This window comes from Geotrypetes seraphini, chromosome 7 (genome assembly GCF_902459505.1).
Source record: "Geotrypetes seraphini chromosome 7, aGeoSer1.1, whole genome shotgun sequence".
Taxonomy (NCBI): Eukaryota; Metazoa; Chordata; class Amphibia; order Gymnophiona; family Dermophiidae; genus Geotrypetes; species Geotrypetes seraphini.
This window is the reverse complement of record NC_047090.1, coordinates 185,559,696-185,587,623: the sequence shown is the minus strand read 5'-3', so window position 1 is coordinate 185,587,623 and position 27,928 is coordinate 185,559,696. Positions and strand designations below refer to the sequence as shown.

The window sequence follows — 27,928 nt, the reverse complement described above, 5'->3', positions numbered from 1 at the left end:
TGCAGGTTGTGAAGCTAATTACCCTGAGCCTATGCAGGTGGACTTGGCCTCAAGCTACAAACAGTGAGTGTGGATTATTTGGAACTGTTTGCTTGCTGTGTTTTGTTTTCTTGGATGTTGGTTTTTTGAGAAAGCTAGGAGTGTGTGGGGAGAGGTTTTGTTGTCACCCTGGGTGGGATTTTGAAGGCCATATCTGTGGCTTTATTTTTGACAAAACCTGTGTCACTCTCCTTTCCTGGCAGTCATATAATGTTGTCAGAGGCTTTTCTCATTTTCTTTAATTACTAATCATTGTGGAAACAAGTATCCTGAACTTTATTTTTTGATTTGTTGAATTACCTGCTTAGGAGCAGGCAGGGCTAGCTCTGTGGAGAGCTGAAGTCTCAGGAGCAATTGGGACTTAATTAGGATTGAAAGAAAGTTTTGGACTTTATTTTGGACTGTTTTATTTTCTTGCCTCTTTTGGCAGTTTTGCTTTGTTGCTGTTTGGAATCCTGACTAATGTTGCAAATGTTTGATGAACTACTTACCTGCATGAAGAAAATAGTAAACTGAACTATTTCTTTCAACTACTACCATTGTTGGAACTTTATTTTTCTTGGCTTTAACTCTGATTACTGCTGAGAACCCAGTCCTGCAGGGTGACTCCATGCCGGGTCACACGCTGGTGTACTGTTTGTGTTAACCACTGGGATTGCTATAGAGCCCAGCCCTGGGCTATAGTGGTGGTGACAGAACTCAAAATTCTGAAACGGGTCTATCGCAATTTGTTTTGCCTTCAACTGTGGTCCGTGTCCCGGTGCCTCACAGGTGAAGACTGAGCAGAAATATTCATTTAGTATTTCGGCTTTTTCGGAATCCGCCACCGCGTAGTTTCCGTCCGGTCTCCTAAGGCGTACTATGCCGTCTGTGTTCCTTTTCCTATCACTAATATACCTGAAGAAAGACTTGTCCCCTTTTCTAATGTTTTTTGCCAAAGTTTCTTCCACTCGAAGTTTGGCCTCCTTAACTGCTGTTTTGACCGCTGCAGACCTGGTTTTATATTCTACTTTAGTTTCCCTTCTCTGCGTACGTTTGTAGGAAAGAAATGCTGTTTTCTTCTCCTTAATGAGGTGCGAGATCTCCTCAGTGAACCATTGGGGTTTATTGTTTCTTTGCCGTTTGTCTACCGATTTTATGTAGCGATTAGTAGCTTCGTGTATTGATGATTTCAGGTACGACCACATAGCTTCCACATTACCAGTCTCTGCTTGGTCCTACAGCGTCTGATGGACGAAATCTCCCATGCGTGTGAAGTCGGTGCCCCGGAAATTAAGTACCTTTGTTTTTATGATTGATTTAGGGAATCCTTTCCTAAGGTTGAACCATACCATGTTATGGTCGCTGGAGGCTAGCGTATCCCCTACTGAGACCTCTGAGACGCTTTCCCCGTTGGTGAGTACCAGGTCAAGGATCGCCTGGGCCCTAGTGGGCTCCGTTACCATCTGTTTTAGTTGTGCACCATTTATGGAGGTCAAAAGCCTCTTGCTGCCACTGGTGGTTGCTGAAAATGTGTTCCAGTCTGCATCAGGCATGTTGAAGTCCCCTAGCAGTACAGTGTCGCCCCGTAGAGTGATATTCTCTATGTCTTCAATTAATTCCATGTCCATGTCTTCCAGTTGTCTTGGGGGTCTGTATACCACACCAAGATACAGGCATTTATTGCCACCTCTTGCCAGGTTAACCCAGAGGGACTCCCCGGTGTATTTGACATCAGTGATCCTGGTGGTTTTGATGTCTTCTTTAATGTATAGTGCTACCCCACCACCTAACCTGCCCTCTCTGTCACGACGAAGAAGATTGTACCCCGGTATAGCCATATCCCACCCATGTGAGTCCGTAAACCATGTTTCGGTTATTGCTACCACGTCTAGGTTGGCATCCCTTATTTCAGTTTCCAGCTCTAGAATTTTATTGCCTAAACTGTGAGCATTAACATACATGGCCCTCCACACTTTGTGTTTGCTAGGTCGCTGTAAGGCGTTTTCCACCTGAGTCTGTGTGGCACCTAGAGAACTGTTTGCTATGTGGGCCCTTACCTCGGAAGCAGAGTATCGACTCATCCCATCAGGATAGTTCCTTTCCGCACCAGTACATGAGTAGGTACCCTCCCCCAACTTACCTAGTTTAAAGCCCTACGAAGCAGGCGGGCTAGTCGGTGTCCGAAGATGTTCTTACCTCTGCTGGTCAAGTGGAGTCCGTCTGGTCCCAGAAGTCCTTGTAACGCCTCTCCATGATTCAGGAATCCAAAGTTCATATCCCGACACCATCCTTGTAGCCATTCGTTGGTTCTTAGGATACATTCATCTCTGGCTCTTCCCTTGCCTCTAACTGGGAGGATTGAAGAGAAGACCACCTGCGCACCCGTCTGCTTCAGCCTCACACCCAAGGCTCCGAAGTCTCTGGTGATGGTCTCCTGGGTGTTTCTTGCAGTGTCATTCGTACCTATGTGGATAAGAAACATAGGAAAATGGTCATTAGGTGTGAGTAGTTTACCCAGGTTGGTGGTGACGTCCCATATCCTGGCTCCAGGTAGACAGCAAACCTCTCTCGAGAGTGTATCCGGCCTGCAGATTGGTCCCTCTGTGCCCCTCAGCATGGAGTCCCCAATGACTATTACTCTGCGCTTCTTTCGTTGGGGGGGGGGGAATCGGTCATCAGATGGAGCTGCTTGTTGGGTCCGCTCCTGTTCTTCGGGTCGAAGCCGGAACGAAGGAAGCCGGCTTCAAAAGACCCGATGCAGCAGGAGTAGATGACGACTTCGCAGGTAAAGGCAAAGCGCTGGTCGAAGTCGAAGGTTCCTTGGAAGCTTCCATCGCGAACATCGACTCCCACAGGAAACAGCGACGCTTGAAAGCATGTGCTGTTAGAGTGGAACAAGGCCGGCACGATTTTGGAAGATGTTCAGGCCCGAGACACTGCAAACAGCGTCGACGCGGGTCCGTCAACGAAATCGCGCGCTGGCACTTGATACACTTCTTAAAACCGGTAATAGGCCGGGACATAGGCCGAAAAAGCTCCGCCGCTAGATCGAAGGAGCGGGGCCCCAGCCACGCGGCTGACCCGGTTGAATCTTTGGAAAAAAATTTTTTTTTTAACAAAATAATAAAACGACAGAAGAAAACACACGATTAAGAGAAATTAAACTCAAAACCGCGGCACTAGAAGGCAAGAACACGGGTTCACTCAGCGCAGAGAGTTGAAGCAAACTTCTCCGCGGAAAGAAAAGAACTGAAGAGACACGCCCGGTGCATCGGGCGGGAAGGCACTCGCGCATACACGGTGCGGGCATCTCGAAACTTCTGAAGTTTCTTCAAGCAAGTATGCTTGTGAGACGTCCACATCGGGGCTCTGTCGGATGACATCACCCACTAGTGAGAATACCTGCCTGCTTGTCCTGGGATAACAGATTTTTTATACAATGAAGATCATGAAATTTGAAAATTACATAAATGGTCTCAAGTCCAAATCCATATTCAAACTATGTGGATTAATGGTATTGTAATTATGGATAAAACGTTGGTCTTCTCTCATAAGCGTAATATCTAAGTTCCCTCCCCTCCACCTTGTCCGAATCACTCTCAATAAAAAAATTTTAAATCATCAATGCAGTGACTCTTTTCATACCAGTGCTCCACAATTGGAGCAGACTGTACATTCCTACTGATACAACTCCTATGTTCAATCATCCTCGTCTTCCATACGTTTGGTTTTAGCAATGTACCACTTCTTACATGGGCATATAATTGCATAAATCACTTGTGAAGTCTGACAATCACTATATTCCCTTAATTTAACTGTAATACCAGTAACTGGATGTTCATAACTTTCAATGGTCATGCTGTGCTTACATATTGAGCAATGCCCACAGGGTATATGTCCAACATGGCCAATGTTGGGTCATGCTGTGCTTACATATTGAGCAATGCCCACAGGGTATATGTCCAACATGGCCAATGTTGTTAGATGATGGCTCAGGAAGAGTGGAAGGGACCAGCATATCCCTGAGATTTCTATTTCTAGAAAATGCTATTACTGGTGTGATTTTTTCAAAACATACATGAGATTGTAAAATATGCCAATTTTTCTTAATGATACCCTGTATGTCATTAGAAAGATGAGAGAATCTGAGCGTACAAACTAAATCTGGTTTGGGTCTGGTCACCACTTGATTCAACAATTCCTCCCTATGTTTCATTTGTGCTTTACGATAACACTCCCTAACACATCCCTGCGGATAGCCTCTTGCTAGAAAATTATTTGCCATCAATGGTGCCTGTCATTCAAATTCATCCATATCGGTACACAATCTGCGTAATCTTAAAAATTGTGAATAAGGAAGGTTCTTTTTCAGGCTTTTGTTATGAAAACTAGTAAAGTGAAGGTAAGTATTCCTATCTGTTTCTTTCCTATAAATTGTAGTTTTCAAGCCATATCTTGTTTTATAAATCTGGATATCCAGAAATGAAATAGACTGCTCATTATATTCAATCTTAAACTTTAAATTAATAACACATGTATTTAACCACTGATGAAAATTAATCAACTCATCACTGCTGCCTCTCCATAGCATGAATACATCGTCAATATATCTTTTGTAAAGAACAACATTTCTTTGAAACGGATGTGATTCTAAAAAGTTTTCTTTAAAATCTGCTACATAAAGATTCGCAATGTCTAGGGCCATGGATGACCCCATGGCTGTACCCTTAATTTATTGGAAAAATTTCTCTTGAAAACAAAAATAGTTGTTCATTAAGGCCATACTTGCTAATGTTAAAATGAAGTGGTTTGGTACCCGTCTATGAGTTTCCCTTCCTTTAAGTGTTCTTTCAATAATCCCTAATGCTGACAATTGGGGAATGTTGGTATACAATGACTCAATGTCCATCGTGACCAAAATGATATCAGAAAGAGCACCATCATATTGTTCAATAATGTTGATCATATCAGATGAATCCTTGATGTATGATTTTATACATGGAATGAAGGGTCTAAGGAAAAAATCCACAAATTTCGACAAGGGTTCTAAAATAGAGCCATTCCCAGAGATGATTGGACGACCAAGTGGGTCTGTATTCGATTTATGTATCTTAGGGAGTACATAAATTGTAGGGATTATAGGATGATTGACAGTTAAAAATAGACTTTCCTTCATACCGTGTTTCCCCGATGGTAAGACACTGTCTTATTTTTTTTGGAAGGTCAAAATATGCTCTAGGGCTTATTTTCGGGGGGATGCCTTATTTACCCTTTCATGTCCCCTCTGTATCTCTATCCTTATTCAGTAGGTCCTGCTTACCCTTTCTCTTCTTTGTGTCACTATCTCCATTTTCAGCTTTCCCCCCCTTTTCCTTTGTTACTGCACCCTGTAGCTAGAATCTTTCCACCCTCCCTCCACTCCGGCCCAGCCCAGTATGAAATATTTCCTTTTGTTTCCCTCCCCTCTCTCTTTCTCTCTCTCTTCTCCTCCCTCACCCACGAGTCCTGCATCTGGCCCTCTCCCTTCTACCTGCACCTGGCAACACCCCCCTGCTCCGCGGCTCTCTTCAGCAACTTGTCAGCAGCGGTGATGAAGACAAGCTACCGACATCGAGGCCTTCCCTCTACGAGTCCCGCCTTTGTGGAAAAAGGAAGTTGAAACAAGTGGGACTCGCAGAGGGTAGGCCCCGACGTCAGAAGCTTGTGGCGATCGCTGCTGCTGAGTTGCCGAAGAGAGTCGCGGAGCAGGGGATATGGCCGGAAGCAGGTAGAAGGGAGAGGGAGATAGGAAGGCTGTAGATCTCCGGAACATGACACCGACCCCGGCCAGGATGATTTCTTTTTCAGGCGTGCATCTTACAAGTCCGGCGTCGCGGCGGGAAATAGCCATGCTGAGCAGTGAGCTCAGCACTACACAGATGAAAGCCTTGCTTGCTGATTGGTCCGGTGGCACGGCCGCCGGACCAATCAGCAAGCAAGGCTTTCATCTGTGTACTGACTCGTGGCTAGCGCTGTTTATGGTACGATGAAATGGATGTCAGAAGCATGATAGTGCAGTATTTTTGTAGCGCCAGTTTTTCGTATGATTCTGGGTAATTCTAGTTAGACAAACATCTGTGTTAGTTAAGGACCGCGCCCAAATAGAAGTGTACGAAAAATAGGTGAATAAAACATTTAAATATAATGTAGCTAAGGCCAGAAGAAAAAACACACTAAAGATTAATATAAGGAAAAGAATGGTGTTTTCTTGTGTACTTTGCTGTTGAGCTAAATCATGGTGGAAATCATGATTACATGATTACATGGAGTCCAGTTTAGGTTCTTTTGTATGTGCTATAACTGTCCTGTCTTAGGTCACCATCTTGTGCCAGTGAATAGTTTCTGTTCTTTGTTCAGCTTCCCGCCTTTAGCCTCGTGGTTCTAATTGTTAACAGATGTGCTCAGGTCAGTTAGGAAAAGCATATTAGACTCCATATTCCAAACTGAGATATAAAATGTATGAAGTATGAATGGCCAAGATATGAATGAAATTATGAATGTTTGGGGCCCATGAATGTGGTTTATAAGAAGAAACACTGAGGAAAATCCTAAAAGTAACATCTGGAAGTAGTTAAGTTAGAATTTGAGATGCTGTATCAGTCTCCAGCAGAGGGGAGGGGGATTTAAACCCCCCTTCCTCCAGAGTAAGCTTTCTGTGTAAGGCTGTGCAATTTGAATCTGTCAGCTTAGGAGTTTTTTTTTTCCTTTAAGGCTCAGAACTTGTCAGCATGGAAGGACTGAGAATTTACCATGTTAATAATTGTGAATTCTTTTGAATGTTAATGTTAATTCAGAAATCATCTGAAACTTTGACTAACTTTTAAACATGGAGGAATGTTTCTTTGTCTAAACTTTAAGACCACCCAGAGAAATGTTATTGGTCGTCAAACTTGATGATGTCACTAAACCAAAAGTTATATAATAGACTGTAATGAGATAGAAAGAGAGACCATTGTGAGAAGGCCAGCCTTTGGCCACGATGATGATCTCCCATGAGCGCAACGTAAGCAATTATGCTGTTCTTTTGATCTAATAATGGGAAAATAGAACCAATAATTCAATAAATCCTGGTTATAATTTTAAAACCTTGCGCTGGTGTCATTTTGCATGTAGAGTTATTTTCAAACCTGAAGCTTTCACAAATGGCGTCAATGCCCCATGCTCAATTGGTGCCGAAACCCGGGAACTACTAATTTGACGCCTTGAAAAAGCTTATAGGTTATTCATAGAAACTCTAGGAACTCTAGAGATTTCGCATGGTTGTGTAACAAAAGGTAGTCACAGGCTGACTGGCTGCGCAGGAATATGGCGGAAATTAGAGATAAAACGGGACCGGAAAACTGGAAAATTGTGAGTATTACGCCTGTTTAAAGAAAAAAAAATTAAAAAAAAAAAATTAAAAATAATAAAAAAAATAAAAAAATTAATTAAAAATAATAATAAAAAAAATTTATTTAACAATAAGGAGCATGCTGCTTGTATATATCTGTACATTATTGTATAAATTTGTGGGTAGAGGGATATGAAGTTAGTGGAAATTAAATATTAATGGAAAAAGAAAAAGAAAAAATTAGAAATAAAAGTAACACAGAAAGAATGTTGTGAAAAGAAAGAAAAAAAAATCCCTTGCAGTGCTGGCATTTTTCCATCTGGCTTTTAAACTGAGCAGTGCCTGTCTGAAAGAAGAAAAAAATTAAGGTAGAAGTGCCCAGTAGAGAGCAGGTCTCCTCTGTGAACGTAAGTTTTTGCTTGTCTGATAACAGAAGTTACTGAGTTTGAAGAAAAAAATATATATTCTCCGGCTGTGTGTCTAAGCTTTGTCTTTGAACTAACGCCTTTCTCTCTGTGAAAAAGAAAACTGTCTGTTTTAATCTGACTTTGAAAAGTTTCCCTCACCCGTCTCTTTGTTTGAAAAAACGGGCTGAGGGCACCCCCTCCTTCTTTGTCTCCCTCTGCATTTTCAGTGCCTATCTGAAGTAACTACTTTGAAAAGAAAAAAGAAATTGTGTTTCTCAGCTTTGTCTTTCTAAACTCCAGTTCTGTCTCTCTCTGTCTTTTTTGCTCTGCCCTAACTGTTTCTCTTGTCTCTGGAAAAAGAAAAGAAAAGTTAATGGTATCTTACAAGAAGTCCTCTCGCTCTATGCTGTTCCTTTGTTTGAAAGAGCGGGCTGCAAATGGGGGATTTTCACCCCCACCTTTTTCCTCCCTCGATGCCTTCCACAGAGCTATCACGTGAGGAAAGAGGGGGAGGGAATGGAGCAGCAATGGAGTTCTTTTGTCTCAGGGCTACAGATTTTCCAACAGGTATTTGCTTATATACTAGTCAGTTAACGAATTTGATTCTTCTTTTTTGAGAAGTCTCAGAGCAAGTCTGTTTGCATATTAAAAGGGTTTATTGAGAACTGGTAGTTTAGCAAGACATGAGAATCCTATGTATCCGTGGCTTAAATTTGTTTCCGATGTAGTAGAAAAAAAGAAAAGCTTATGTAGTGTGAATATCAGGATTCAATGTGGTCTCTCTCTGATAAAACTTTACCAGCATGCTGTTTAGAGTTCCGGAAAGTTTGTGTATGTTGTTTTTGTAGTGTAGATCTGTGCTGTTAAGAACAATTGAGGTACTTTAGTAGCTTCAGAGCTGTTTGTAGCCTAGGGCTATGTCAAAGAATGCATTAAAAAGATGTTATGTAGCCTGTATGTTGTTTCTTTATATTTTAAAAAGGTTATCAGAATGTTGGAAGAACAGAACTGTAGGATCTGAAGGAATTGGAAAGTGATATTTAAACGAGATGGTTAAGTGAAAAGGAAAAGAAAGTTAAATGTCTGGCGATTTCAAAGCAGGGAGATAGTCTGTAGAACGAACGTACAAGAATGTGGAAGAAAGTTTTGTGAGACGTGTTAAGGAAGGATGTGCTATGAATTATGACCTGATTATAAGGGATATTTTAAGTGGGAATCGGGCAGAAGATGAGGAGAAGGTTCGATAGGGAAGATGGGAGAAAAGGAAGAATTCTGCTGGACTTGGGAATGTATTCAACAGTGAAAGGATAATTTTGTGGAAAAGAAAAAGATTTATTCCAAAAAACAGATACCATGCTTACAAGAAAGATTGTTTTTGTGAGCAAGCAAAGCAGTGCATGAGAAAAAAAAAAAAATTCCTTGCCTTTATATTTTTATCTCAGGGTTCAAATTAGTTTTGAATATGAATTTTTGTGCCCCTGCATGGTTTATAAAGTATTTTTAAACTTGTGCATTGTCCGAAATGTATGATTAGGGAGTAATTAAATTTAAATGCATTTTAAAATTAAATTGGGAAGTTTAAAATAAAAAGATTGACAAAAATAGAGGTTAAGTACCTATATTTTTTTGAAAATCGAAATAAATGTGAAACAAAGGGCTTGCTAACTTGGTTACCGGAAAAGAACAATTATAATAAACTTTTATGTAAGTGGATGAATTCGGAATTGAAATTTTGCTTACTTTTTACAAGTAAGCTCTTCAGGATAGGAACCTAATAAAGAATATGGAATTGAGAATAATTCCCTGATGTTAGAAAAAAAGAAAGTCTAATTTTACCATGTAGAGAATGTGTCTGCATGTTTAAATTTTCCTGTGGCCATATTTTGGTACTACAGGACCCTGAAAAAAGTCTATTTAATCTGTATGTTTTGTGTTTCAGTTAAGAACCTTCTTTGAATCCTTTCAACAATTCAACACAGAGACTGTAACTCTGCAATACAAGAATTAGTACAGTTTGCAGAGGGGATAACGTGCCATGTGTTTCTTTTTTCTTTGTTCTTTTGTTAATGAACATGTGCTTTTTAATTTTTACTTCTCATTTATAATCTTAATGTATATTTTCTTCAAACCGCTTAGAACCTAACGGATGTAGCGGTATATAAGAAATAAATTACATTACATTACATTACATTCCTTCCAGGATTTACACTGACCCGCAGTACCACATTCCACCACTAGAGCTGTGGAGAACACAGAGAAAAATTCCGATGCTGAATTTTCGGCGGGAATTTCAGTGTTCCTTTGTCTTCAACTAATGAGCTGTGCTTACCTTTCAGTTGTACCAGTACGGGTGTAAAGAAAAAAGCAGTTCCATAGTTACAGAAAAGCCAAGCTTGAATTCTGAAAACGTTGCAGCATGAACTTTTTAAAGCCATGATTTAAATTTCACTGAAATTAATTTAGAGACTCCGACCTTACAAGTTGCTAAAACTATTTGCAAAAGACATTTCTGGACTCATATAAAAAATTTTGAACGAAAAAAACAGACTTTATCTTAAACCATGTTACTTTAAATCACTTCATTTGAATTAGGCTTCTGAACTTTAATTATGCTTTTGCATAATTTCATAGACTTATTCTGATATTGTATTAATAACTGTATTTTCTTTATCATTGTCTTCATGCATTGTTCTCAGAAAATATTTTGTGTATCCTGTATTTTAAATTTTATTTCATATGACTGTATTTCCATATACAGTGGCAGCTTCTAAGCTGTTACACAGTGCCACAATATTGTTTAATTGGGTTTAACAGCTGATATCATCAGTCCATTTAATGATTTTAATTTAAATTTGAGAAATGAGTTCCTGCAACACACACAAAAAAAGAAAACTTATATCTGATGTGCATGCATTATCTGCACATAAGTACATTTCCATATTAAGCATATATTTGGGTTTTCTTAACACTGTGCATTATTTTACACTTTATTGATTTAATTCCAAAATTTTATAACATAACACTTTTGAGCATAGGGACTAATTAAATTAGGTAATACTAAGGTTCACTTTATCTTAGGGAAATCTAGGGTTCTATTTTTCTTTAGCTATACTTTCTCTAAATTTTCTGACTTTTAAACTTTAAAAGTACTGGAGTTTCATGAATACCTCTATGAATAAAACAACAGACGTCTCTGCTCTAGGACTGTACTTGCACCTAGAACAGACACTGTCTAACTACCACTGGAATGGTAAGTTTCCTGTATGATATGGTTTAGACAGCAACTTACATAAATGTACACTTGAATGGGTTTTATCTAGAATAGTGGATGGGATTTGCTTGCATTCTCACTAGAGAATTCAAGTAAGCTTTGGGTAAGATCTTCTAGGCACCTGCCGTTGCAGGCCTAGGTAGTACATTTTTCTGGCTTTTGCTATCTAATTGGCATTTAAAAGAATATACTTGCACAGACACACACTGATCCATAAGAAGAACCGTACCCAGAGTAAACCTCAGCGCCACAGATAAGACCACGAGCTCAATTATGAATATTACTTCATAAATTCAGTAATATCCAAGAGGGGACTGACTCGTGGCTAGCGCTGTTTATGGTACGATGAAATGGATGTCAGAAGCATGATAGTGCAGTATTTTTGTAGCGCCAGTTTTTCGTATGATTCTGGGTAATTCTAGTTAGACAAACATCTGTGTTAGTTAAGGACCGCGCCCAAATAGAAGTGTACGAAAAATAGGTGAATAAAACATTTAAATATAATGTAGCTAAGGCCAGAAGAAAAAACACACTAAAGATTAATATAAGGAAAAGAATGGTGTTTTCTTGTGTACTTTGCTGTTGAGCTAAATCATGGTGGAAATCATGATTACATGATTACATGGAGTCCAGTTTAGGTTCTTTTGTATGTGCTATAACTGTCCTGTCTTAGGTCACCATCTTGTGCCAGTGAATAGTTTCTGTTCTTTGTTCAGCTTCCCGCCTTTAGCCTCGTGGTTCTAATTGTTAACAGATGTGCTCAGGTCAGTTAGGAAAAGCATATTAGACTCCATATTCCAAACTGAGATATAAAATGTATGAAGTATGAATGGCCAAGATATGAATGAAATTATGAATGTTTGGGGCCCATGAATGTGGTTTATAAGAAGAAACACTGAGGAAAATCCTAAAAGTAACATCTGGAAGTAGTTAAGTTAGAATTTGAGATGCTGTATCAGTCTCCAGCAGAGGGGAGGGGGATTTAAACCCCCCTTCCTCCAGAGTAAGCTTTCTGTGTAAGGCTGTGCAATTTGAATCTGTCAGCTTAGGAGTTTTTTTTTTCCTTTAAGGCTCAGAACTTGTCAGCATGGAAGGACTGAGAATTTACCATGTTAATAATTGTGAATTCTTTTGAATGTTAATGTTAATTCAGAAATCATCTGAAACTTTGACTAACTTTTAAACATGGAGGAATGTTTCTTTGTCTAAACTTTAAGACCACCCAGAGAAATGTTATTGGTCGTCAAACTTGATGATGTCACTAAACCAAAAGTTATATAATAGACTGTAATGAGATAGAAAGAGAGACCATTGTGAGAAGGCCAGCCTTTGGCCACGATGATGATCTCCCATGAGCGCAACGTAAGCAATTATGCTGTTCTTTTGATCTAATAATGGGAAAATAGAACCAATAATTCAATAAATCCTGGTTATAATTTTAAAACCTTGCGCTGGTGTCATTTTGCATGTAGAATTATTTTCAAACCTGAAACTTTCACAAATGGCGTCAATGCCCCATGCTCAGTACGTGCTGAGCTCACTGCTCATCATGGCTATTTCCCGCCGCGACGCCGGACTTGTAAGTTGCATGCCTGCGTGACACACTACCGGAGCCACGGCAAAGGTGGAAAAGAGCCGCATGCGGCTCTGGAGCCGCGGGTTGCCGACCCCCGCGGTAGACGGAGGGACCACACGGAGTCACCCACTGTACCACCCGATTCGGGTAAGCGCAGGTATCGGTGGGTGGCTTATATGCGGGGGGGGGGGTGCCTTATTTTACAATTTTTTCTAAAAAGGGGGGGCTGTCTTATTTGATGGCCCTGCCTTATCATCGGGGAAACACGGTGTCGGGGAAACACGGGGAAACTACTGAAATCACAGAGTCAATTTCTGATTTAAGCTGTACAGTGGGATCCTCAGTTAGTTGCACATAATAAGTCTGATACAGTGGTACCTTGGATTACGAGCATATTCCGTTCCAGGAGCATGCTCGTAATCCAAAATGCACGTTTATCAAAGCGAGTTTCCCGATAGGAAATAATGGAAACTCACTTTGATAGGTTCCCCCCCTCCCCCCCCCCCCCCCCCGAGGCCAGCAGCGCTGCTCCCTCCCTCCACGAGAACCGGCATTGCTCCCCCCGAAGGCCCCCCCCGTGAACCGGCACCCCCCCGCCGCCATCGGGCACCCCCCCCGCCGCGACCTGAGGTCCCCCCAACCCACCCGAACCCTCTTCTTACTTTGCTGTAGCCTCCGCAGCGGCACCGGCACCAGCATGTCCTGTGCGTTGGTGCCGGTGCCTGAATATCTGCCTCCTGTGCTGGGCCTTGAGCATGTGCGCATGCTCAAGGCCTGAAAGTTCACATCGAACATGAGAGTTCACGTTCAACGTGAACTCTCAGGCCTTGAGCATGCATGCTCAAGGCCCAGCACAGGAGGCAGATCTTCAGGCACCGGCACCAACGCACAGGACATGCTGGTGCCGGTGCCGCTGCGGAGGCTACAGCAAAGTAAGAAGAGGGTTCGGGTGGGTTGGGGGGACTTCAGGTCACGGCGGGGGGTGCCCGACGGTGGTGGTGGGATGCCGGATCGCGGGGGGGGGGGGGGTGCTCGCAAATTGGGGGGCACTCGGTTTCTGAGGTGCCGATTTTGCGAATGTTTTGCTCGTCTTGCAAAACACTCGCAAACCGGTGCACTCGTAAACCGAGGTACCACTGTACTTGTCTCTCTATTTCTGTAACATAAGCTAAGTGATCCATGATAATGACACCAACCCCTTTATCTGCCGGTTTAATGACTATGTCCATATTATTCCTTAAATCTTTAATTGCAGAGAGTTCACTTTTGTCAAGGTTATGAAACAGCTTTTTTTTATGATCTCTTTCTAAGGTCGCAATATCATGTGATACACACTGATGAAAAGCTTCAATCAATGGGTCTATAGGGCCCGGAAGGAACTACTTAGATTCTGGTTTAACAACTGACAGATCCACCTGAGATGGACTGTTTGCAAAAAAAATGCACATTTTGAAGCTTTCTTTGGAATTTTATTCAAGTTCCAAAGAAAGCTTCAAATTGTGCATTTTTTTATATACTCAAAGACTCATAAGGTATGTTCCTTTTATCTATATATTTTTTGAATATTTAGCATTTTGACAATGATCTCCTTACTCTACCTCTCAAGGCATTTTTGCACTCTTATTTTATTTTAAATAATGTTCTCCTACAGTCTTATCAAATGGCCTATTGTTTTTATTCAAGTCATTAATTTACTTCACATGAAAATTTTTGTTGTTTATTGATTTTTTTAAGGTTTTATTTCTGTTTTTAACATATTTTTGTATTTTGATATGTTTCAATTGATTTTATATTTATCGTCAAACAAACAGCACATTATTTATTGTTTTTATTTTTCATAGACATATTTTTTATAGTCACAACTTTTATAGGTGCACAAAAAGTGTTTATTTACTTATTAACAAAAACATAATTCTTAGCAGTAATATACGATATATTGGGCATTCATATAAATTGTTAACTATAATTCTTAATGTTTTAATATTTGTTTCGTGTGATGGATTTCTTTATATTTGCTTTGCATGATGAATTGTTATGACTATACTTTGATCAAATATTTGACGTCAGATGTATTCTTTTGTTCCATTTATAATGTTTTTATATATAGTTTTTATTCTTTGCTGTTTTTTAAATATATGTTTTATATATATACCATGTATGTTATTAATGTATTTATGCTTATGTATGCACTTGTAGACTCCTGAGGCAGGCCGTTTGGGCCGAAACATGTGCATGTTGAGTCGCAGAGTCATTTTATGAATTTTGGATGAATAAAGGCATTTGGATTTATCAGATGAGTTGAAAGACACTTTTTGTTGTGCACCATTCTGATTGGGACAATTCCACTTTTGTTCTGAACGAGTGGGAAAACTCCAGAGCGTTACCGTCTTGAATCACCTCCAGGACCCACTGATCTGTTGTGATCTCGGCCCACCTCGGTAAAAACCTTGTAACCAAGCGCCCACCAAGGGAGGCGCCCTCACAACCAAGCAGAACCAAGGGATGCGCCAACAAGGAGTCATTAGGTGGGCCGGGAGGCAGAGGAGCCGAGGGAGGAATCGCATCCCCCCAGCGGGCATCCGGAAAGGACTGCAGTGCAAACGCTGAAAGAAATGGCCCTGAGAAACCTCAAGAGGCCGGAAAAGAAGCAGCCTATCGACCAGGGTGATACCTGTGGAAATCATGCAAATGCCCCCAAAAAATGCCACCCTGTGCAGGTGGACGGGCATGGTCTTCAGGCAGACAGGGCACTTTAGAGTTCGTCAAGGTCTGAATCAATTTGTCCAAATCCTCGCCAAACAAAAAAGACCCCTGAAAGGGAAATTTTGTCAGCTTAGCCTTAGATACCGCATCTGCCGACCAAGCCTGAAGCCATAAAGTACGATGCGTGGCCACCCTGAGAGACATGGACTTGGCTGACATCTGCAATAAGTTATACAGGGCATCAGAGAGATAAGAGGCAGCCATCAAATGGTAGGAGGCTTGCGCCAGAAGACATATGAGGAGAGACTGGAAGCCCTGAATATGTATATCCTAGAGCACAGTTCTTCAACCACCGGTCCGCGGACCGGTGTCGGTCCGCAGAAAATTTCTGCCGGTCCGCGCAGGGCCAGCGAGATCAAGTCGGCAGTTAAATTTCCTGCCGACTGCGGTTCCTGCTCACTAATGTTCCTCCCAGCCTCAGGCGATTAAGACAGGCTGCCGACGTCGGGGCCTTCCCTCTCTGAGTCTCGCCTGTTCGGAAACAGGAAGTTGAAACAAAATAGGCGACTCAGAGAGTGAAGGTCCCAACGTCGGCAGCCTATCTTGATCGCCGCCCCTGCCGAGTTGCTGAAGAGGGCCGCGGGGAAGCTACAAGTAGAATGGAGAGAGTTGCAGATTCAGGTGCAGGTGGAGGGAGGTCAGTGTGTGCGAGCAAGATCCTGGGGAGCCTTCAAAGTGACTTCCTCCCCTCCCACCAGCTCTCCTACTTGCCAGGGTAGTGATTTACCGGCAACTTCCTGCAGGCAAGTACTGAGAGCTGCTGGAAGGGAAGCCACTGTAGGAGGCAGGGAAGCTGCTGGATAAAGGGAGAGCTGTTACTGGACTTGGAGAGAGTTAGAAGGAGAGATGCTGCTGGGAGGGGAGGAGGGAAAGGGATGGGAAGAGAGGAGAGTTAATGTTGGATAGAGGGAGGAGGGAAGGGAGAAGAAGGAGAGATGCTGCTGGGAGGGGAGGAAAGAAAGGGATGGGAAGAGAGTTAATGTTGGATAGAGGGAGGAGGGAAGGGAGAAGGAAAAAAAGGAAGGAAGGAAGGGAGAAAGAAAAAAAGGAAGGAAACAGCTGGCAGGGAGATTACAAGAGGGGAAGGGGGTCAGGGTGGAATGGAGAGATCAGATGAGGGAAAGAGGAGAGAGAGGAATGAGAAAGTAGAGAGACATTGATGCTGGAAAGGGGGTCAGCAGAGAAATGAGAGAGGGATAAAGATGCTAGATCTGGTGTAGGAGAGATAAAAATGAAAAAGGCAGTGAAGCTGGAATGAATGATGTAAAAAGGAGAGAGGAGGAACAGGCTGGATGTACAGGGAAGAGGGGCATAGAAAGAAGTCAGATACATATGGAAGGGGGAGAGGCCAGACATTGGATGGAACGGGCAGATGCTGGAAGGAAAAGAGTGAAAAGAAGATGAAAGCAGAAACCAGAGACAACAAAAGGTAGAAAAAAATAATTTTATTTCTATTTTGTCATTAGAATATATCAGATTTGAAATATATATCCTGCTAGAGACATAACTGGGGACTGCAGATATTTCTATGTAGCATTCTATAATAACTTGGCTTGTTCAGTTTTCTTGATAGTAGAGGGGATATATGTGAAGGGGAGGGGAGACAGGGGTTTTGTTGGTCCGTGCTCTGTATATTTGTATTTATAAAATCACAATTGTTCAGAATATTGTTTCTTTTTATACTTTAATAAAATACGTTCAATATAAAATCATAATTGCGGCTTGTACAGATGGGATCAGATGGTTTGCGGGGACCGAGCTCGCGGAGATGGGGCGTAAACGGGGTTTTAAAATTTTAGTCCTAGTAGTTTGCCGGTCCACAAAATAATTCTTTTATTTCTGCCGGTCCATGGGTGTAAAAAGGTTGAAGAATACTGTCCTAGAGGAAAGGAGGGACAGGGGAGATATGATTCAGACATTCAAATACTTGAAGGGTATTAACGTAGAACAAAATCTTTTCCAGAGAAAGGAAAATGGAAAAACCAGAGGACATAATTTGAGGTTGAGGGGTGGTAGACTCAAAAGCAATGTTAGGAAGCTCTACTTTACGGAAAGGGTAGTGGATGCCTGGAATGCGCTCCCGAGAGAGGTAGTGGAGAGTAAAACTATGACTGAGTTCAAAGAAGCATGGGATGAACACAGAAGATCTAGAATCAGAAAATAATATTAAATATTGAACTAAGGCCAGTACTGGGCAGACTTGCACAGTCTGTGTCTGTGTATGGGCGTTTGGTTGGGGATGGGCTGGGGAGGGCATCAGTGGCTGGGAGGGTGTAGATGGGCTGGAGTAGGTTTTAACAGAGATTTCGGCAGTTGGAACCCAAGCACAGTACTAGGTAGAGCTTTGGATTCTTGCCCAGAAATAGCTAAGAAAAAAAATTAAAAAATTAAAATTGTATCAGGTTGGGCAGACTGGATGGACCATTCGAGTCTTTATCTGCTGTCATTTACTATGTTACCTCAATTTCTGCCACCTTCTAATCACCAAGGACCAGTCATCAGACTCGCGGTTAAGGACACGCTCGGCCCACCGAAACACGGCACGAGCCACAAGACCAACACATATAGCCGCCTGGACCCCTAAGGCAGAGACATCAAAATTCTACGCTCCTCAGAGCATTAAAAATCCCAAGCTACGTATAAGTTTATTGGGTTAAGGACTCCTATAGAGGCCATATATCAATATATGAACACAAAGACATTCAGATAAACAGAAAAGAATAGAGAAAAAAGTATATAAAACATTAAATTGTAAAATAAAAAAGGGGGTTTTGGACCACTGATAGCCCGCATATAGTTGACCTGCCAAGACAGGTTCTAACGGCACGCAGCTGCCACATAACAAACATCTGTTAGTGTACTAAAATAAATAAAATTAACATTGACCAACTCGATCCAGCAAAAGTCCATATATATTAAGGTCTGTGACTTATTATTGAAAGGATAACTCTGAATAGGAACATAACATAAGAACATAAGCAATGCCTCCACTGGGTCAGACCTGAGGTCCATCATGCCCAGCAGTCCGCTCATGCGGCGGCCCAACAGGTCCAGGACCTGTGCAGTAATCCTCTATTTATACCCTTCTATCCCCTTTTCCAGCAGGAAACTGTCCAATCCTTTCTTAAACCTCAGTACTGTACTCTGCCCTATTACGTTCTCTGGAAGTGCATTCCAGGTGTCCACCACATGTTGGGTAAAGAAGAACTTCCTAGCATTTGTTTTGAATCTGTCCTCTTTCAACTTTTCCGAATGCCCTCTTGTTCTTTTATTATTTGACAGTTTGAATAACTCTCTCTACTCTCTCTATGCACTTCATGATCTTATAAGTCTCTATCATATCCCCTCTAAGTCTCCTCTTCTCCAGGGAAAAGAGACCCAGTTTCTCCAATCTCTCAGCGTATGGAAGGTTTTCCATCCCTTTTATCAGATGTGTCGCTCTCCTCTGAACCCTCTCGAGTAACGCCATATCCTTCTTAAGGTACGGCGACCAATATTGGACGCAGTATTCCAGATACAACGGCAAGATAACTTCTTTCGTATCACGAGTAGATCGAAGAAAGTCATAATGCTGCTTTATAGAGCAATGGTCAGACCACACTTGGAATACTGTGTCCAACATTGGTCTCCCAACCTAAAGAAGGATATAAAACTGCTGGAGAGGGTGCAGAGATGAGCAACGAAGCTAATAAGAGGTATGGAGAACTTGGAATATGAGGAACGACTCAAGAAACTGGGACTGTTCTCCCTTGAGAAGAGGAGGCTGCGAGGGGACATGATCGAGACGTTCAAAATACTGAAAGGCATTGATAAAATAGAGCAGGAAAATAAATTATTTACATTGTCCAACGTGACACGGACAAGAGGACATGGTTGAAGCTAAGGGGGGACAAGTCCAGGACAAATGTCAGGAAGTTCTGCTTCACGCAGCGAGTGGTAGACGCCTGGAATGCTCTCCCAAAGGAGGTTATTAAGAAATCCACTGTACTAGGATTCAAAGGCAAATTAGATGCACATCTCCTTACGAGAGGCATAGAGGGATATGGGTGACTAAAACTACATCAGGTGTATACATCAGGTGTATCCGCGTGTGCGGATCGCCGGACTCGATGAACCATGGGTCTAATCCGGAGATGGCGGTTCTTATGTTCTTATGGTTGTAATACCCTTCTTGATTATACCTAGCATTCTATTTGCTTTCTTAGCGGCTGCTGCGCACTGTGCCGTCGGCTTCATTGTCATGTCCACCATTACCCCCAAGTCCCTTTCTTGGGTACTCTCATTCAATAACATCCCTCCCATCGTATAGTTGTACCTCGGGTTTCTGCTTCCCACATGAAGTACTTTACATTTCTCAACGTTGAACTTCATCTGCCATCTCGTCGCCCATTCCCCTAGTTTGTTCAGGTCCCTTTGCAATTCTTCGCATTCCTCTTTAGTCCGAGCTCCACTAAATATTATTATCTCACATGTCGTCCCTGTTTCTAGATCATTTATTAATATATTAAATAGTAGAGGCCCGAGCACCGAGCAAGCGGAACACCACTTGTGACCCTCTTCCAGTCCGAGTAGTGGCCCTTCACCCCTACCCTCTGTTTCCTACCCGCCAACCAGTTTCTGATCCATCTATGTACGTCTCCGTCCACCCCATGGTTTTTCAGTTTCCGGAGTAGACGCTCGTGAGGCACCTTGTCAAAGGCTTTTTGGAAATCTAGGTATATGATGTCTATGGGGTCTCCTTTGTCCATCCGTTTGTTGATTCCTTCGAAGAAGTGCAATAAGTTAGTTAAGCATAATCTCCCCCTGCAGAAACCATGTTGGCTTGGTGTCAGAAGTTCTTTTCTTTCCAAATGTTCATCGATGTTTTCTTTTATCAGCGCTTCCGCCATTTTCCCCAGAACCAAGGTCAGACTCACCGGTCTGTAGTTTTCTGGGTCACCTCTTGATCCCTTTTTAAAGATGGGCGTGACGTTGGCTATCTTCCAATCCTCTGGTATCATGCCTGTTTTCAGGGCTATCTCCTCCTTTAATTCCTTCAGAACCCTTGGATAGATTCCGTCCGGACCCGGGGATTTGTCAGTTTTTAGTTTTTCTATCTGCCTGCGCACATCTTCAAGGCTCACTTCCATGGATGTTAATTTTTCTGCTTGATTTCCATTGAAGAATTGCTCAGGTTCCGGTATGTTGGTTGTGTCTTTGTTCGTAAATACAGACGAAAAGAACATGTTAAGTCTTTCCGCGACTTCTTTCTCCTCCTTCACTACTCCCTTCCTGTCTCCATTATCCAGCGGTCCCACCTCCTTCCTAGCTGGCTGTTTCCCTTTAACATATCTGAAGAACGGTTTGAAATTTCGTGCCTCCCTGGCTAGCCTCTCTTCATATTCTCTTTTGGCTTTTCGAACCACATGGTGACATTCTTTTTGATACTTCCTGTGCTCCTTCCAGTTCCCCTTAGTTTTGTCCTTTTTCCATTTCCTGAATGAATTTTTCTTATTGCCTATCGCTTCCTTCATTATTTTAGTCAGCCATACCGGGTCTTTTGTTCGACTCTTTTTGCTCCCTTTCTGAATCTGGTTATGTACATATTTTGCGCCTCGCTCACCGTGTCCTTGAAAAAAAACCAGGCATGTTCTACCGTTTGCCATTTCTTGGCTTCCTTACCATTTCCCTCATTGCTTCGTAGTTTCCTTTCCTGAAGTTGAAAGTTGTCGCTATGGTTCTCTTTCCTTTCGGTATTCCTACTTCAACTTTGAACTTGATCATATTATGATAGCTGTTTCCCAACGGTCCCACTACTTCCACTTCCTTTGCAGGGCCCATTAACCCATTTAGAATTAGATCCAGAGTGGCATTTCCTCTCATCGGTTCTCTAACAAGCTGCTCCATGAAGCAATCTTGTGTAGCCTCCAGGAATTCTGTCTCTATAGCGCATCTTGAGCTTCCAAGATTCCAGTCTATCCCGGGGTAGTTGAAGTCTCCCATAATAACTGTGTAACCGCTTTTGCATTCTCGCTTCATCTCGGTTTCCATTTCTCTATCGATATCTCCGGTTTGCCCAGGCGGACGATAGTATAGGCCCATCTTTATTTCATGTCCTTTCCTACCCGGTATTTTAACCCATAGCGATTCCAGCTTGTTGGTCGTCTCCGCTGTGTCCATTCTTGTCGATTGTATGTTTTCTTTTATGTATAGGGCTATTCCACCTCCTTTCTGTCCTGACCTGTCCTGGCGATGGAGCTTGTACTCCGGCAGTGCTGTATCCCATTTGCTTTCCTCATTCCACCATGTTTCAGAGATTCCAATGATGTCTATGTCCTCTGCATTTTCCACAGCTTCTAGTTCCCCCATTTTGTTGCTTAGGCTCCTTGCATTAGTATATATGCAATTTAGGTCCTGGCATTTTGTTGTCTTCACTACTTTCCCTGTGCTTCGGTCTTTGGTGTCTTCTCTTTTGCTACACTCTTTTTAACCTCCTCTTCTGGGTTAGTCGACTCCTGTAATTTGTCCCTTGTTTCTTCCCAGCCTTTTTTCCCCTTAGTATCTTCACGGGATACCTTCTTCCGAATCATCGACGCTAGATCGACTGTCGGCTTTCCTCTTCCTTTTAGTTTAAAGCCTGTTCTATTCCTCTCATGACGTTGTTTGCTAGAAGTCTTGTTCCCACTGTGCTCAGGTGCAGTCCATCTCTCCTGTAAAGCTTGCTCTTGCCCCAGAACGTTGTCCAGTTCCTCACAAAGTGGAATCCTTCTTCCTCACACCATTTCCTCATCCACGCATTTATTTATTGTAGTTCCTCCTGCCTTTTCACATCTGCCCTCGGTACCAGTAGGATCTCTGAGAATGCTATCTTCTGGGTCCTCATCCTCAGCTTCCTTCCCAGAATCTTGAACTATTCTACGAGTGTGCTTCTTCTGTAGTCTCTCCATGCTCATCTCATTCGTCCCGATGTGAATCATTACTGCGGTTTCTTCTGTCTCCGCTCCTTCCAGGATCTTCCCAATTTTGTCCACGATGTCCTTGGTTCTCGCTCCTGGGAGGCAGGTCACCAGTCAATCCTCTTTTCCTCCTGCTATGAGGCTGTCCACATGCCTCAGAATCGAGTCTCCCACTAGGATCACTGACTTTCCCTTCTTCAGTTTTCGCTTCGGTCTCAGGTCAATATCCTTGGTGTGCTTCTCTCTCTCTTCTAGGCATCGACTAGCCAATTCCTCCCCGTCTTGTGGTATTCCTCTGTGGTTGTCTTCTTTGAGGTCATCTGCTTCTTGCTCCCCCTTCCATGTTGGTGTAACTTCATCCTTCATCTGGAGTTCGTTCTCTGCCACCCTCCTCCTGTATGCTTCCTCAATGAATTCCTCGAGTTCCCTGACTTCCTTCTCGATGTGTCTCTCACTTCCTTCTCGATGTGTCTTCAAATGCCTTGATAGGGTCCTCCATGGTGTAAAGTCCTTCTAGCTCCAATATCTTGTCCTCAAGTCGCTTGACTTCTTTCTCAAGCTTTTCAGCTCCTGACACCAACCGCATACATATGACTGTCTCCCCAAGGGGAGGTAGTCATACATATGACAATCTGTGCAGGTTACCAGATATCTGTGAAAACCCAGACATGCCCTCTTTTTAGAGGGCTGTCTGGGTGCCTGGATGGATTTTCAAAACCCAGCAGGTTGTTCAGGTTTTGGAAGGCCCCGAGCCCGGGGCCACTTCCAGAGGGCCTCCGAGCATGCGCACATGTGTGTGACGTCATTGCATCACATTGGCGCATGCTCAGAGGCCCTCCAGATACGGCCTGGACTCAGGGAAGAAAAGACAAGCTTTGCATGAGGGCAGGGCTGGGGGCAGAATGGGGCGGGGCCATGTGTCCTCTTTTTTACATTAACAAATCTGGTAGCCCTATCCCTATGCAGCTGCAATATCATGATTATATTCTGGAGTAGGCAGTGCCTCCCTGCTATTCCGGTACTCATCAACACTTCATCTGCACCTGCACTTGCCTCTGCCCCAGCCTGCCCTAGGAAAAACATTAATTTGCCACTCTTCCTATTGCTGCCAACATAAACCACTTTCTCTTCATTTCAATAACCATCGCCTGTTTGCCTCTTGCACTACTGCACAATCTTTATTTCAACTCCGAGATGGAGTAAAATTTCTGAATTAAGCGAGAAGTAAACAAACTACATTAAAATTTAATGCAATTCTTGTGATTCCTTATTTTGACAATTTACTTGAGTTATCACACACTCTTAGCTTATCTATTAATATGCATACTAGTTGATGACAGATAAAGACCTGTATGGTCCATCCAGTCTAGGGTTGCCAGATTTCCTCATTAAAAAAATGAGAGCATCTGGCCCCACCCCATTCCATCCCCCAGCCCTGCCCTGTTCCATCTTCAGCTCTGCCCCATTCCACCCCCAGACCCCACACATAAGAATATAAGAATAGCCTTATTGGGTCAGACCAATGGTCCATCAAGCCCAGTAGCCCGTTCTGGCCCCACCCCATTCCATCCCCCAGCCCTGCCCTGTTCCATCTTCAGCTCTGCCCCATTCCACCCCCAGACCCCACACATAAGAATATAAGAATAGCCTTATTGGGTCAGACCAATGGTCCATCAAGCCCAGTAGCCCGTTCTCTCAGTAGCCAATCAAGGTCACTAGTTCTTGGCAAAAATCCAAATAGTAGCAACGTTCCAGAACCCCAAAGAGTATCAAGATTCCATGCAGAATCTCAAAGAATAGCAAGATTCTAGAATCCCAAAGAGTAACAAAAGATTCCGGAACCCCAAGGAGTAGCAACATTTCATGCTACCGATCCAGGGCAATCAGTGGCTTCCCCCGTCTTTCTCAATAACAGACTATAGACTTTTGATCCAGGAGCTTGTCCAAACCTTTCTTAAAACCAGCTACGCTATTGGCTCTTACCACAACCTCTGGCAACACGTTCCAGAGCTTAACTATTCTCTGAGTGAAAAAAATATTTCCCTGTAACTTCATTGAGGTCCTCTAGTCTTTGTAACTTTTGAGGGAGTGAAAAATCGATTCACTTGTACCGGTTCTACTCCACTTAGGATTTTGTAGACTTCAATCTCAGAGCCTGTCTAGGTATTGGAAGTCCCCAAACTCAGAGCCTTATCTGGAGGGCCTCTGTGCATGCGCAGATGTTGATGCATCAGCAATGACATCAACAATGACATCAGCACATGTGCACTTGCATATGATGTCATTGCATCGATGTCCGCACATGCACAAAGGCCCTCCAGACACGACCCAGAGCTCAGGGACTTCTAAAATCCGTCCAGTCTTCTAAAAAGAGGACATGTCTGAATTTTCCCGAACGTCTGGTAACCCTATTCCAGTCTGCCTAACAAGATGTGGGGCAAGCCACTGCTTGCCCTGGATCAGTAGCATGGAATTTTGCTACTGTTTGTGTTTTGGCCAGGTACTAGCGACCTGGATTGGCCACCGTGAGAACGGGCTACTGGGCTTGATGGACCATGGGTCTGACCCAGTAAGGCTATTCTTATGTTCTTATAAACTCATAACATGCGGTGTGATACTATATGCATACTTGATTTAGAAACATAGAAACATAGAAATAGATGGCAGATAAGGGCCACGGCCCATCAAGTCTGCCCACTCCAGTGACCCTCCCTATCTATCTTTGCGGATAGATCCCACATGTCTAACCCATCTGGCCTTAAAATCTGGCACACTGCTGGCCTCAATAACCTGAAGTGGAAGACTATTCCAGCGATCAACCACCCTTTCAGTGAAGAAGAACTTCCTAGTGTCACTGTGCAGTTTCCCGCCCCTGATTTTCCACGAATGCCCCCTTGTTGCCGCGAGACCCTTGAAGAAGAAGATGTCTTCTTCCACATCGATGCGGCCCGTGAGATACTTGAATGTCTCAATCATATCTCCCCTCTCTCGACGTTCCTCGAGTGAGTAGAGCTGCAATTTCCCTAACCGCTCCTCGTACGGGAGCTCCTTGAGTCACGAGACCATCCTGGTGGCCATTCTCTGGACCGATTCCAGTCTCAGCACATCCTTACGGTAATGTGGCCTCCAGAATTGCACACAGTACTCCAGGTGCGGTCTCACCATGGATCTATACAGTGGCATAATGACTTCAGGTTTACGGCTGACGAAACTCCTGCGTATGCAACCTATGATTTGCCTTGCTTTGGATGAAGCTTGCTCCACTTGGTTTGCAGACTTCATGTCTTCCCTGACAATCACCCCTAAGTCTCTTTCTGCTTCAGTTCTTGTCAGAATCTTGCCATTTAGGGTGTAAATCTTGCATGGATTTTGGCTTCCCAGGTGCATGACTTTGCATTTTTTGGCATTGAAGCTGAGTTGCCAGGACCTAGACCAGTGCTCCAGCAGAAGTCATGCACCATATCGTCTGCCATTGCTTTTTTGTCTGTTGTGCTTTTGCTCACTACATTGCTCAGTTTGGCATCATCGGCGAATAATGTTATTGGCCTTGTCATTTCCAAGGCACAGACTGTACTGGCTTCGCTTCTCAATTACTAGATTGCCACCTAATTCTAAGCTTGTTCGGTTCCATGCCTTCCATGAAGGATTCCTTTATGTTTATCTGATGCATTTTTGAATTCTGTAACCATTTTCATCACCATCACCTGCCGCAGGAGGGCATTCTAGGCATCTCCCACCCTCTCTGTGAAAAAGCATTTCCTGATTTTATTTCCGAGTCGCACCCCCCCCCCAGCAATCTAAATTAATGTCTTCCCTCTTCTGGAAAAGGTTTGTTTGTATATTAATACCTCTCAAATATTTCAAAGTCTGTGTCATATCACCCCTGTCTCTCCTTTCCTCCAGAGTGTACTGTACATCTTCAGGTCATCAAGTCTTTCCTCGTATGTCTGGTGGCACAAACCTCCATACCTAGGGTTACCAGTTCCACCCATCCACGCCCAGTTCCACCCCAGCTCCGCCCCTGCTGCCTGTTCATCGGGCAGGAAGGCATTCACGAATGCGCGGCTGCGACACAATGAAATCACGCACATGCATTACATCCGCACAGGTGCAGATGCCCCCTCCCGACGCGATTTCTTTTCAAACCCCGGACAAAGTGTCAGGTTTTTAAAGGTCGTCTAGACCCCCGGACATGTCCTCAAAAGGAAGACTTGTCTGGGGAAATCTGGATGACTGATAACCTTACCCATACCATTTCTATTGCTTTTCTCTGAACCACTTCAAGTCTTTTTATGTGGTTCTACTGTGCTAAAGTCCTTAATTCACCCCATGATGTAGAAATATCAGCACGGGGAGATCCAAATCCAAAAACTGAGCATACTGCCAAGCTAAAGCATAGTGAGGCTTCTTACATCAGCATAAGAGGGGGAACCTGCCATTCATGTGGTCCTCAAAAGAAATCGTCCAGTACTGGTGATGGTATACTAAACCCAAGTGCTGTCATAATCCCTGGAAATGATTTCAAATGTAAAAACCCAAATTCTTCAAGGATAAAGTAATTCACAACGGGGATGAGACCAGGGATGTTACACTTCCTAAACCCTGAGTGGGTTTAAAGAGCGACAGCTGACGCTTTGGTCTTGTTAGCATTCAGTTGTGTAAACTGAGGACTCCCCCCATCACGTTGAATTTCATTCACTTTAATATTGTAGTGTGTGAACCATTATCCTTGGCTGCAGCTATCTTCACTTTATCCTTGAAGAATTTCTGAATTTCTTCTATAATCCCTGGAAGAATATCCCCAAGAGCCCATGGGGGATGCTTCATTTCTGTCAGGTGAGGCAAAGACCTCTGTGTCACTGCACATTGTCTTCCTTACTCCATTCTGTTCTAGGTTTAACATATGATGAGCTCCTTCTGCATGTTACATGAACCGATTACCTACTTACCATGTTATTCCACAGTCCCAATGCTAACTGTTCGTGGCCCTTTATGCTAAAGTGGAAGCAGTCCACAGAAAAATACGAATAATCGATGCTACCATCCTGCAAAGGAAGAAATATGTAGAAGTTTATTGTTACATGTCTAAGGAAGTGCCGGATAGCCAGAAAGCTCAGTTACATCACTCTACAAGAAGTTATAGAGACTTGGGGAAAATGTTTTTACAACTCAACTGAAGAGGGGGAAGGGTTACTTAAATCAGAAAGTGAAGGTCCTGGGCATTCGGTGGATGTGAGGGTTGCTTAGTCACTTGCATGCCTGGTGCAAAGGACGCTCACCTCATATCACCTAGATAAGATTTTAGACAGTGCTCGGGAGAAGTTTGCTGTCTTAGTACATATGTTCTGGAAGACTCTTATGTAGAAAGCTGAAGTCCACAACCCCAAAGGTAGCATTTTTAGAAGGTGCTTCCCATTCCATACGCAGGACTCAAGAGACAAGGAGAGAGCTCTGAAGACTCAATGAATAAATGAGGCAATAGTGCAGGGAGGAGGATTTTTTAGAAACTAGGTAACATTCTGAGAAAGGGGGGGCGCCTGTTCTGGAAAGATGGTCTCCACCTTAACTAGGGTGGAACCAAACTGC

General features: G+C 43.0%; 1 protein-coding gene across 1 annotated transcript in view; it reads right to left on the bottom strand.

The window, feature by feature from the left end:
- Nucleotides 1–27,928, bottom strand: part of LOC117364292 (phospholipase B1, membrane-associated-like) — a 95,078-nt gene that overhangs the window by 46,747 nt on the left and 20,403 nt on the right. The window contains exon 5 of the mRNA XM_033953350.1: nt 27,292–27,387. Coding sequence (XP_033809241.1) covers nt 27,292–27,387 — 96 coding nt within the window. The remainder of the gene's footprint in view (nt 1–27,291; nt 27,388–27,928) is intronic.